General features: G+C 41.0%; 1 protein-coding gene across 2 annotated transcripts in view; it reads left to right on the forward strand.

Moving 5' to 3' along the window:
* Abca13 (ATP binding cassette subfamily A member 13) overlaps positions 1 to 13,652 on the forward strand; it is a 440,297-nt gene that overhangs the window by 42,866 nt on the left and 383,779 nt on the right. For both annotated transcript variants that reach the window (XM_060365661.1, XM_060365662.1), the window contains exons 4-7: positions 3,247 to 3,398; positions 5,978 to 6,006; positions 10,484 to 10,647; positions 11,397 to 11,527. In XM_060365661.1, coding sequence (XP_060221644.1) covers positions 3,247 to 3,398; positions 5,978 to 6,006; positions 10,484 to 10,647; positions 11,397 to 11,527 — 476 coding nt within the window. The remainder of the gene's footprint in view (positions 1 to 3,246; positions 3,399 to 5,977; positions 6,007 to 10,483; positions 10,648 to 11,396; positions 11,528 to 13,652) is intronic.

Raw genomic sequence — 13,652 nt, forward strand, 5'->3', positions numbered from 1 at the left:
TTATTTTAACATGCTTGCAGTAACTTGTGGAATAACTTTTCTACTATATTTTAAATCAGTTATTTTACTGATTAAAACAAATTCGTAATGAATCTGGTCTTCATTGTAAGCAGATGAACAGTGTTGACATACAAGGTCACGAGAATGTTTTCTTCTTATACACACACACAGACATACAAATACATATCCTCCCAAACACACACATGCACACACACACACACACACATACACAAACACATATGCAAACAAACATACACACACAAACTCACAAGCATACACATATACACACTCACAAACGCACATACATACAAATACACATATACACATATATACATGCACACATACAAACAAATATACACACACACTGACAAACACACATGCAGTCATATACATACACACAAATATACACATATACAGACACCCATATACATGCACACATACAAATTCACAAACACACATACACACAAACACATATATACACACATACACACAAACACATATACAAATATACATATACATACACACAAACACAATCATACATATACACACAAACATACATATACACAGACATCCATCTACATATATACACATGCAAACTCACAAACACATACACACAAACACATACACTCATACAAACTCACACACATACACGTAAACACACATACACACACATACAAACTCACAAACACACATACACACACATACAAACTCAAAAACACTCATACACGTGCACACTCACAAACTCACATAGACACACAAACATACACACTCACAAACATGCACAGAAATAGATACAAGAAAACACACACACACACACTTTTTTTCCTCCAGTCTGAGTCTGGGCACTTACCTGTAATCCCAGTATCCAGGAGTGTGAAGAAAGAAGACTGTGAGTTCAAAGTCAGCCTGCACAGCATAGGGAGACCCTGTCTTTCTCCCACACACAATCCATATACTGTTGTTAAACTATTTAGAAAAGAACATAAGGCTTATTCTTTGCTACTTAAATTTCAGTCTGTGTTTCCCTACAGCATTGGGTGAGCCTGTGTGTCACTGGTGGGAGGCAGGGATGACAGGGCAGGTTCCTAAAAGCCTCTAACACCCCTGTGTGGGATTTGGCTGGAGGAAGCACCCAAGAGTCACTAGTGACCACGTTTCCTAGGTGTTCTGTCACTCACCTGGGCCTTATTGTGGGGTTACATCTCCAGAACCCTGTTTTTTAAGGTGAAAGAAAATCCTTTCAGACACATGTCATTATTCACCTATTCTCTTAGAACTAGAATTTATGTAGTTTTTAGTGTTTTTCTCTGTTCATAAAATATCAAATGTCTTACATATTATCTTTCAGGAGAAACATTGCTCAATGCTAAAATTAAAACAAATAAACATGACTAAAAAGACTTAAAACAAATAAGTTGTGCACATTAACGAGGGAAGAACTAAGCTCCTTCAAGGGGAAAACAGAATCCTTGACTCTACAGTACATGGAGCCCCTTAGCACCATTCTCAATGAGGCCCCTCACTGCTCCTCCTGTGTGGTGTGTGGTGAGTGGTATCGCAGGCTTGAGCCTGTATCCACCTTGCTCCTGGAGAAGCCGCTGATCTTCCAGCATCTTGGAAGTCCAACCAGTCCCCCTCTCCATCAATCTCCGTTTTAGTCAGGTAAACACATAGGCATGGATGAATTTAACCAGCTAGAGCTGATGTTTGCCATATCTAAGGACTGACTACCATGGCAGGGTCACCACTTAGGGGCAGCAAGCCCTCAACATGTCAAAGCATGAGAGAGAGAGAGAGAAAGTATAGTTAATGATCCACACCTCCACACCTAATTTGACAAAGGTCTCTGCCGGGTCCACAGTGGATCCTAAATCTGTCTGCTTTCTCCTTCCTCCAAAGCCTTACTCTCCCCAGTCTTTTCCTCCCTCAGCAGCCACAAGGCCTGTTCATCTAATGTCAGGTGTACTTGTTCATCAGGGGAGGACAGGAAATAGACCGATTTTTATTTTAGTTTTTAAAAATCCTTTTGAACTTTATTCAGATTCTTTTTTTTTAAATTTGTTCACAACTATGCATCTTTGAAGAGAGGCCTTCAGTTGCTTCTTTTAAAAAAATTATTGGTTTTGGTATTTTATGTGTATGTGTATTTTGCTTGTACAAATGTTTGTACACCACCTGTATACCTGGTACCTGAGGAGGTAAAAATAGGGTTCTAGATCTCCTGGATGTGAGTCACCATGGGTCCTCTGCAAAAGCAACGACTGCCCTTAACCATAGATCCATCTCTCCATCGCATCATTGCTTCTTTTTAAAGTCATGTGGCCGTGAATTTGGTCCTCATTTCCGCTTTGTCCTCATGCCCATGTGGTTACAGCAGATATTCAAAAAGTATGGGGAGGAGGGACCGTTGGTACCGGTTGGTTCCTGATCTTTACAGGAAAGCCTTGCGGTTCCCACCATGAAAGGGAAGCTAGCTGTAGGTGTTTTGTAAATGTTCCTTGTGAGTTAAGGAAGTTGATTTCACTTACAGGAACTCTTGGCTCTGAGCAGGTGCTGGTCTTACCAAATGCTGTTTCTACATCTATTGGTGTGCTTGAGTGGTGTCTCTGTTTCACATGAATGATGCCAACAGATCTCCTGCTGTTGAACAGTTGCCTTCTCATGACTATCTCTGCTTGAAATCCTCTGGCTCCATCAAGTTCCACTTTTTCTATCCAGATACTTCTGACACTTTATACTCCTGGGCCTTTACACATTTGTCCCCATGCCCAGCGCGGACTCCCCTGTGTTCCCCATGCTTGACCCATTCGATTTCTCAGTTAACAGATATGAGAACCTCTCCACCACCCATTCCAATTTAATATTTTGTCTCACAGAATCTAGTCTACCCACAATCCTCTCTGTTCCATGCTCATTGATACTTACTCTCAGCACCTTGCATGGAATGTGTAGTATAATACATGTTGAATAAATGAAAAAAAATGGCTAAAGACTGTCTAAATATTTTGAGCTTTACAGATAAAGAAGGGAATGAGGATAACGTTCTAATGTTAGTTTTAGAGATAATTTCCATTTTGGATGATGGTCGAGGGTTTTCCTGGGTTGGTGGTAGACATGTAACTATGTGCCTATTTCACTGAAGACACTTGGTGTGGAATGTTAAAAAAAAAACCTGTTAAATGCCAGGAAGAAATGATTCCTGTGAGAGTTCTTCAACATGTGGTATTTATTTTTTCGTGTCTGAAGTTTGTCTAGGTTCCAAACTGCAACTGACAACAGCAAAGTCAGTAGCTTGGCCTTTTTAAAAGAGATCCAGGACCTGGCTGAGGAAATTCTTGAAACAACTGGCAAGGCGAAGAAGTTACAAAAACTCTGGTTGAGAAGATCCGAAACCCCAGGTAAGATCCTGCAAGTTGTTTTCCCCTACACTGACTGAGTGAGAATCCTTTATGCTACCAGCTTCTCCAGAGCTTGGGTGAAGGTGCGGCCCCTGCTGGACGAGGCCATCACTGCTAGCTGTTAGGAAGGTTGCGCTTGGATCCTCCTTCCTCCCGGGCAAAAAAGGGTTTAAAGGAGTTCTCCGGCCATCACTTGGCTGTGGCCCACCTACCTCCGTCACCTCTTATAATACCATCTACTTTTCCCGTGCCATCTGTCCACACTAAAGAACTGTCCACACCTTCTCTCATACATCCTGATTCCTTTTCCCCTGGAGATGTGACTGCGTCTTTTTTTTTCTTTTTATTTCTTCCTTTTTTTTTCTTTTTCTTTCTTTCTTTCTTTCTTTCTTTCTTTCTTTCTTTCTTTCTTTCTTTCTTTCTTTCTTTCTTTCTTTCTTTCTTTCTTTCTTTCTTTCTTTCTTTCTTTCTTTCTTTCTTTCTTTCTTTCTTTCTTTCTTTCTTTCTTTCTCTCTCTCTCTCTCTCTCTCTCTCTCTCTCTCTCTTTCTTCCTTCCTTCCTTCCTTCCTTCCTTCCTTTTCCTTCCTTCTTTCCTTCTTTCCTTCCTTCCTTCCTTCCTTCCTTCCTTCCTTCCTTCCTTCCTTCCTTTCTTTCTTTCTTTCCTTTTCTTTTTTTTTTTTTTTTTTGAGGGTATCTCAGAAGCTGGCAGCCTTCCACAACATATGAGGGAGTTCTGTTGGGCTCTTTCCTGGGGTGAGGGTTTATGTCTGTAACCTCACGTTTTGGTGACTGTGGCAGGAGGAGTTTGAATTCAAGGCCAGCCTGGGCTACGTGGCCAAGTGTAGGGGACATAATGACCTTGTGCACACAGATAGGCGCTGGAGAAGCCAGGAAATTTAAACTCATTGCTTAACTCTTCAGTGGAAAGAGGTGTGTAGTTGCTCTTTCTGGAATGTCAGAATGATGCAGTTTTACAGGGTGGCGATCCTTTCCTGTCTGATGAGACAGGATTTGTGAGTATCTCAAACCTTTTCCTTTTAAAACCTTGAACATTACTTTAATGCCATAAAACCTATCCTTTTGAATGATCTCACTTGTACTTTACAACTGTCTAAGTGACTTCTGTGTTATCTTAGGCCAGGCCAATCCTGACACCCACAAGGATTCTGTTTACCTCAGTCAAGATCCCTAGACCCTAAATCTTGGGCCCCATCTCTGAGTCCACAGTATGGGTTCTTGTGAAAGAAGCCAGAGGTGCAAGTTTTACATTGTTGTGTACTTGGAACAGAGTTAACTGTTATCTAAATACCCCTTTTCCAAAATTGTGCTGTGCTTTAAATATGGCTAAAGAGAAATGACCTGGGCTAGAATCTAGAAGTCCTGGTCTAGCACTGGTTACAATAAAATTGGGCGGAACAGAGTTCATTCTTACCTCACTCTGTTTTATCCCTGTCTGCTGAAAAGCCTGCAGGGGAATCACCGCAGTAAAGATCTTGCCTCAGGAGGTGATCAGCCTTGTCAGGCCACAGAGGAGGACATGGCAGCCACTGCTGATGAGACCTGATAGCCTGGGATCAGACAGAAGGAGAGGAGGAACTCCCCTATCAGTGGACTAGGGAAGGGGCAGGGAAGGGTAGGGAGGGTTAAGAGGGAGGTTGGGATTGGGAGGAGATGAGGGAGGGACTACAGCTGGGATAAAAATTGAATAAACTGTAATAAGAAAAAAAAAGAAAATATACTATATTCTATAAAAAGATCTTGTCTCAATAAACAATAAACTTTTTTTTTGGAGGAGGGGTTCAAGTGCAGTTCTTTTCAGATACGATTGAAGGGAGAACTACTTCTCTTGAGATGGGTTTATCTATTTTCAGCTTGTCTTTGAGCTATTTTCCACAGCATATGTTACATAAAATCTGTAAAAGAATAATTGTACTTTTCTCTCTCCTCTTGTCTGAGGTTTTGCTTGTTTGTTGTCTAAGAAAGGGTCTTGCTATGTAGCTCTGGAAGACCTGGAGCTTTCTAAGAAGGCCAGTCAGGGTCTGAACTCAACAATCCTGCTTCTGCTTCCTTAGTGCTGAGATTGCAGGTGTGCCAATGTATTCCATTTGTTTTTCTTTCTCTCTCTTTCTCCCTCCCTCCCTCTCTCTGAGACAGGTTTCTCTGTGTAACAGCCCTGGCTCTCCTGGAATTCTGTCTGTAGACCACACTGGCCTCAAATTCAGAGATCTGCTCAGTGCTGGGATTAAATGCATATGCCGCCACACCTGGCCTCCACTTGTTTTTCTTTATTTCTGTTTACTCTTTTCATCCTGTGCTGTGTGCTGACCTTGCCATTAAAGACTGGCAAAAATACAATACCCAGGTTGAAAGTACTGAAATTTATTTACTGTTTGTTTTCCGAGAAATTATTATCAACGAGTTTTGCGATGTGACAGGGGCATTGGTCTTTGTAGTTATCCTTTTATATGCTTACCTTTGCCTTTTGAACCCGGCTGTCTCGTTTCCCTTACAGACTGTGGCAGGCACTCAGGGTACTCTGGGGTCTGACCACCTGACCTGTTAAATGTGTTTTATTGCAGGTACCGCATACGGCTCCAGTTTTCTAACAGTGAGTATCCCCAGCAAAGCTAGGCACATCTCTTTGTAGCTGAGTTTCTGTTTTCAAGGACTGTACTAATCACTTTGTTTTTTGGTAACAACTGTACAGTGTTGGATTAAAAAATATAAATTTACATCAGACATAGGTTGAAAGATGGGTTTTAACTTGTTAAATCAGAGCTCCGGGTCTCGAGAAGGAGAAGGTGGTGGGGAGTGGGCAGTAAGTAGTCTTCAGGTTTTTTTGTGGGGGTGGGGGATTTAGGTCAACATGAACTCAGAGTTGGTGGGATCTGTATTTGGTAATGACTTTTGACTTGCTTTAAACACAGAACTTTCAGTTAAATCTATAGTTATCAATGGGAAAGCTTGCCATCATCTACATAAATTTGAGGTTGTCACAGGTAGGACTGGGTGGAGAGGTCACTCTTGGTTTCTGGTGGGCAGAGGTAGAAATCCTTCTAGGCATCCTTCAAAGAGAGGCATCCCCACACCAGACTCACCCAGGCATCAGTAAAGTCGAGGTTGTGGAGGCCTGAGCAAAGGCTGAGCCTGTCAATGCTGAGGACATTCCCTGCTCACACTGCTCCAGCGGACACTCAAGGCCCAGGTGTTTTTGGTAGCACTTCTCTCCAGCACTGTGCCTGAACAATTCTCAGAGGCTATAAAGCAGCTCGAGAAAATAAGTACACAGTGATCCATTAGAAGAGTCCAATAGTAAGGGCCAAAATGCTCTGGATGGGGCAGGAATGTCTGGGTTTTCATTAAATGTCACTCAACTGTGATCCGATACCTACCCTTACACCTGGGCAAAGGTGTAGCTTTCGTGGGTTCTTCTTTTCTCCATCTTTACCTCCCTGGTTTTCACCCACTAACTCTAGATAGAAGAGAAGCAAAGGAAGATGGAAGACAGGAATCAGGAAAATCCCTGAATCTCACTTCTTTCCTTTTGTTTCTCCTATGTCTATGGCTACCAAGAAACCACAACTAACTTCCCTAAACGGTCAACAACCATTGACCAGGCCTCTCGAGGCCCTTGCATTTATGTGCCCTCTGAAAAGTTCCCAGACTTCCAAACGTCACACAATCTTAGGAACTACCTGCAGCTGGTAAATCCATGCCTCTGCTAGAGCATGAGGCAAATCATAGTCAGCTGCTGTAGTCAGTTCAAAGCAGCCCCATATTCCCACACCTGGGATTAAAACAAAAACACATTCTTACAATGATTCTGTGTTTTTCAAAGAAAACAAAATTCCAAACTTGTCACTACACACACACACACACACACACACACAACCTCATCAAGGTGTATGCAAGTTTACAAATAACTGAAGAACTTTAGCTTAATCAGTTGAAGCAATATTTTAATAATCAAACTATCATTTTAAGGGAAGTATGTAAATTATTTCCCCTAAATTAGGTATAAATTATTATTACACCTAAATTGTCAGATGGTTTGTGACAATGAAAGACTATTACAATCAATTTTGAAAACGACTTGATACCTTTGTGGCCTTTCTGACAATTTTTCTTACGCTAAAAACTTTCGTGCATAAATAGGTTATTTAATAATGTGGATAACTCTAATATTCAGAACAAGCGTAAGTTAATGTTGATGCTCTACTTTATACAATCAATAATTAACATGGGAAAAGATTATGGTAACTGTAGAAAGTAGAAACTGCCATCATATCCACGGTCTGATTATTATGCACAGACAGTGAGGCCATGCGTACGGTGAGCTGAGGCGTGGTTGCAGCAAAGCAGTCCTGTTTTTTTTTTTTTTTTTTTTAACCATGAAAGCATTCTAGGTCTATGTTTTCGTTATAGAATTTTGGTAATGGTGTCATATCACCTGATATATTTCTTTCCTTCTCTCTCTCCTTCTATTATTTTTTTCTTCCTAGACTAGGTCTCCAGTTCTAGGCTAGACTCCAGCTCTCTATGTCATGAAGAATGGCTTTGAACTCCTGATACTTGCGGTCTCTCAGCTTCCCAGTTCTGGGATTCCTGATATGTTCTACCATGTTTGGTTTTCTGCTTTATTTTCATTTAGAGTGGAACTTTCTTTTCGTTAATCTGATCAGAGGAGTGAGAGATGAATCATGTCTCTACAGGACCTTTTGTGTGGCTGTGCTAAGCCATAGGTTGTTGATGGTGACAGTAGACTTTGGAAACCAACTAAGAAATCAACTCAGTTACCTCTGCATGTGAATGACAAACATGTGAAGGATCTGTGTAGTTAGAGAAAGTGGGGTGTGGTGCAATTCTTGTTATATTCAGAAGGTGTAATCCAGTAGATTCTCTCAGGGAACATGAGCTAGATAAGCCAGAGCGAGTCTAGGTGGTTTATGTCAGCAACTGGAAGTACAGAATGGCTGTTCACTGAGGTAGAGAAAGGTTAGTGCAAGATTTTCTTGGTGGTGTGATGAGGAGAGGGAAGGGGAAGAAATCGGATTGACTTGGGTGTGCTGGTGATCCATCAGGGTATTGTTCATCAAGGAGAACGTGGCGTCACACAATGGGTGCTAATGTAAATAGTCTCAGATAGATGTATGGATTTGGAAGGTGTTGGGGCCGAAGAGACACATGAAGGATGGAGAATATCTGTGGAGATGAGGCAGAGAATGTATCTGAGAAGGAGTGGGAGGGTAGGAGGATGAAGAGATGGACACAGAGCTGTGTGGAAGCTCAGAAAAACTGTTTCCAGGAGATGGGGTGATCCACTGTCTCAGTGCTATGGAGGGACCAAGTCAGAGCAGCGGCTGCTTCAAGCAGAAGCCTGAGGTGGTGGGTGATGCTGACGAGAGGCTCCAAAAGAGCAAGGATGAGAGTGTGACTCTTCTCTCCTGAGAGAGAATAGGAACGACTGGAGATAGGTTATACAATTCTAGGAGGATGCGCAGAAAGTTGAAAGACCAGGAATAGAAGCTGTTCCCGAGGCCACCGGTCCTCATACCTCCCATTGGCTGTCTAATCTAGCCTTAGCTAAGGCCAAGAGTTGCCTGAGAGCCCAGTTTCCTGGTCGCAGCATCCTACACAAAACACATGCTAAGGGTATTTGCTTTCTGCATCTATTCTCATAAGAAGCAAGCTCAGCCTGAGAGGATGAGGGCTGACTCCCAGAATAGCCCTCCTGGGTACCACATATAATGATGCCTGTGACAACAAATCTTCTTCCCTTTCCCCTTTCTTCTTCTCCGCTTCTGCATCTTTCCTTTCTACCACTTCCACTCTTTTTTTTTTTTTAATGTTTTGCTGCTTTTTCTTCTTTATTTTTTGATAGTTTACAGTTATTTTGAATAGGTTTTCCTAATGTTTTATTATTTATTTTTAAAATTTATTACAATTTATTCACTTTGTATCCCAGCTGTAGCTCCCTTCCTCAGCCTCTCCCAATCTCATCCTCTCCTCCCTATACTCCTCCCATGCCCCTACCCCAGTCCATTGATGGGGAAATCCTCCTCACCTTCCATATAACCCTAGCCTATCATATCTCATCAGGACTGGCTGCATTGTCTTCTTCTGTGGCCTGGTAAGGCTGCTCCCCACTCAGGGGGAGGTGATCAAAGAGCCAGCCACTGAGTTCATATCACAGACAGTCCCTGTTCCCATTATTATGGGCTACATCTGTGCATTAGTTCTAGGTTGTCTCCATGCATGGTTCTTGTTTGGAGTATCAGCCTCAGAAAAGACCCTTGGGCCCAGATATTTTGGTTCTGTTCCTCTCCTTGGGGAGCTCCTGTCCCCTCCAGGTCTTTCTATCTCCCACTTCTTTCATAAGATTCCCTGTACTATACCCAGAGTTTGGCTATGAGTCTCAGCATCTGCTTTAATACCCTTCTGGGCAGAGTCTTTTAGAGGCCCTCTGTGGTAGGCTCCTGTTCCCTGTTTTCTCCTTCTTCTAATGTCCATCCCGTTTGCCTTTCTGAGTGAGGATTGATCATCTTACCCAGGGTCTTCCTTCTTCTTTAGCTTCTTTAGGTGTATAGATTTTAGTATGATTATCCTATATTATATGTCTAATATCCGCTTACAAGTGAATATATACCATGTGTGTCTTTCTGTTTCTGGGATACCTCACTCAGGATGATCTTTTCTAGATGCCACCATTTTCCTATAAATTTCATGATTTCTTTGTTTTTAATTTCTGAGTAGTGTTCCATTGTGTGCTGTTTTTTCTTCTTTCCTTATTTTTTGACAGTTTACAGTTATTTTGAGTAGAAGGGTTTCCTAAGTTTTATTATTAATACTTGATTTTAGACACACAAATTTTTATATTTTTGAAACTTTAAAAATAAAATCAATCTAATAAGAATTTTAAAATAATTTTATTGAATATCCATATTCAATATTGAATATCCATATTCAATGAGGTGTTAGGCATGAGCTTCTTACATATTTGAAGTTTCCTGTCTATCTATTTGTCTCCTCTTTACTTCATCAAGAAAATTAGATAGGAAAACTGTTGTTAATTTCTTTCCTTTCAGATGGATCTTAATAAAACAGAGGATGTGATATCAAAATTGGAGAGCCTCCATCAGCAACCTCATATTTGGGATTTTCTACGTTCCCTGCCCAGACTGCACACAACCAATGCTCGCTTGGAAGATCGCTTGGGTGCTGTGACACACTTTCTCCAGGCAGGTTTGAAGTAAGCAAAGAACCAGCGATTGTATGTACTAGCTCCATAATTTTAGTAGGTGTGTGTTGCTGTATAATATTTTCATAAAAGTCACCCTAATAATGTTCTCCTGAAACTTCCAGAGTCCTTACTCTCCACCTTTGTCTCCATCTGTGTGTTCATATCTTAACTGTGGGCAGTGGTACTGTTTAGAGAATATTCAACTATTCAAAAGTTAACAGTATCTGATTAACATTTCATTGGCTTATATCACCTTCAAATGATCATTTCTAATGTCTGCATAATATTCCATTTGATGAAATAGAATATACTATAATATACTTAATAATCTTACCGTCAGCCTTGATGCTTCTAAGGTTTTCACCATTGACATAAATATAATAATATTAGCCAATAATGCCGAAGATATCATGTAGCCTGATAGACTCAGTGCCTTCCTGGCATAACAAGTATGGTAGATGTTCCGAAGGCACATTCTGGAGCAGAGCTTTCTATATTGGGCTTCCCACTTTTTAACAAGCGATTCTTACATTAAAATTATACACAGCCTCCTGCAATGATGACATCACTGAGGGTTGGTGGGGCTTGCTCCTACCCAGGCAGTTAGGATCACAATAAATGAAGTAAATTGCTGACACACTAATGGTCTGGCAATATCCTGGAGGAAGGCTGGGGTCTGGCCAATGGGAACTAATTCTGGAACTGATAGTCCTTGGATGACTAGCAACTCACTCTGCCTGTATTTGTTTCTATTCTAGTTCGTTAACATCTCTGGGAGATTTGGATTGGCTACCACTGAACCAGACCATCCCCCAGGTTTTTAGACATGTTCTGAATGCAACCATCTCCAGCCTGAGGTTTCTGCAGCATCACAGAACAGCTGTCAATGGTGAGAAACCCTAAGGGTTGGGGCTATGTTGGGGCTATTCCACTCTTGGAATGTGTTAGCAAGAACAGCTCTGTATAGCTCTTCAAAGAATTGATTAACTAAAATATCAACCCAAAGTTTATGTTTCTGCTGGTAAGACAGACACAGATTTAAATTTGCAGGTCAAAAATGACTGACTTTCTATCGCTGTTGAAATTCTTCAGTCATTTCTAATAAGAATTACATTTATATCTCAAACAACTGTTTTTTTTAAAGTACTTAAATTGTAAGCTGTCTTTTAAGTTCAGACAAACCACTTGCTCTGTGATTTTTAACCTTTCATCTCTGTAAGCTCCTGAGGGATCCCAGTCCTCTGGAACTGGAGTTGGGGACAGTGGGAAAACAGTGAGGTTACTCAAAGAAGGCACACTATTGTATATGTAATAAGTAGCTCTCTTTAGGGAAGGAAATCCCTAATTTTCTTGACTTGAACATTATTAAATTGTCATTGGGTTTAATACTCTAAGTTTATTGGGTTTAATACTATAAGTTTATTCCCTTTGGTTTATTCTTTGTTTAATTTTCTATGGAAGTGCAGTGAGAGAACAGCGAAGTTAGAGTTCATCTCCTATCAGAACCTGTTGACTGTATTTAACCCACCACCTATCCATTTGGCTGTTCATCTCCCCCTCATCTCTCTACTCATTTACATATTAGTTAATTCATACCCCACCCATTCACCCCTCGTTGCTAATCCATCAACATTACCACCCATCTTCCTAATTCATTATGAGATGAAAAGAAAATGGTTTTCTCTATCTGCGTCTGCCCACACATGCATGCGTGAGACTGAAGTTTGAATCTAGAGCCTTAAGCATCACCCAAACACACTACTGCTTTTCCATAACTCAGTCTTTTAAAACATATTTTAGATTTAATTATGTTTATATGTGTGTGGGCTTGCACACATGAGTGCAGTGCCCACAGAAGTAAGAAGAGGGCATCAGGTCCCCTGGAACTGGAGTTGGCAGCAGTTGTGATCCACTGGATATGGGTGCTGGGAGTTTCTAACTCAGGTCTCATGACATAGCAGTATCACTTCTAATTATTGAACCATCTCTTTATCACCCGCCTCCCACTTTTTTTTTTTTTTAACACAAACTCATTGAGATTTATATACTAGACAAGTATTTGTTTGAGTGGCCAGGCTAATCTGGCTGCATGATAGTTTATTACAATAAAGTGCATTTACTTTAAAAATTAGTTTTATTTAGAGAAAGTATTTCACTAAGTTTTCCAGGCTGGCCTTGGACTTGTAATCTTCTGGACTTGGCTTCATAAGTAGCTGGGGTCACAGTTATCAGCAAGGAAAGGTTCTTGCTCTCAGAGAAGTCATTTATAAAGGAGCAAAAGATGTCAATACAGAAAACAGAGACCATGGAGTGGGAATCTGTCATTTTCTTCACTGTCAACTTAAAAGAAGAGTTTTGAAAAACATTAGAGTTCATTAGCATGCTCAAGGAACATTTCTGGAAAAAGAGAGCAGTGTTTGATAGGCAGGAACTTGCCAGGAGTGGAGAGTGCTCAATGGTCAGTGTGTCTGAGGTATATCAGGCAGTGGCAGAGACTGGCTCAGAAAGGGAGCCCGGTTCAGTCTCAATGGCCAATGGAGCAATAGATTCAGGGGTCTACTATAGAGAGATGCTCCAAGGTATGTGTGAGAGAGGTGTGAAGGCAGGCAGTTCTCGATCATGCCTTCCATTGGCCTTATACTTTTGGTGGCTTAGTGTCCTGAACTATACAATATATTGGTTTCACAGAGATTCCTGTAGACCCAGATACATTTTTTCTGCTGCAAGCAATAGTCCAACACAATATTGTCCTCCAAAATACCCTCCCTTACCCCCAAATCCATTTGCTCCTTAGGACTCAACATGGTCTTGTGTAGGTCTTGTGGAGAGGGTGGCTTTCTTTATGAAGGCTATAGACTATTAATAAGGATTAACTCGATTTTTATATCAGTTTGATTGTACCAGAAGTTATTTCTTAAGTCTAGAATAAAAGACTGGAGGTGGGATAGGAGATATGTTAAAATACCTCATTGATAGGTTTTCAGTGACCTCAGTTTTAACAAGCTCATTTGGAA

Source organism: Meriones unguiculatus, chromosome 12 (genome assembly GCF_030254825.1).
Source record: "Meriones unguiculatus strain TT.TT164.6M chromosome 12, Bangor_MerUng_6.1, whole genome shotgun sequence".
In the NCBI taxonomy this organism is placed as follows: Eukaryota; Metazoa; Chordata; class Mammalia; order Rodentia; family Muridae; genus Meriones; species Meriones unguiculatus.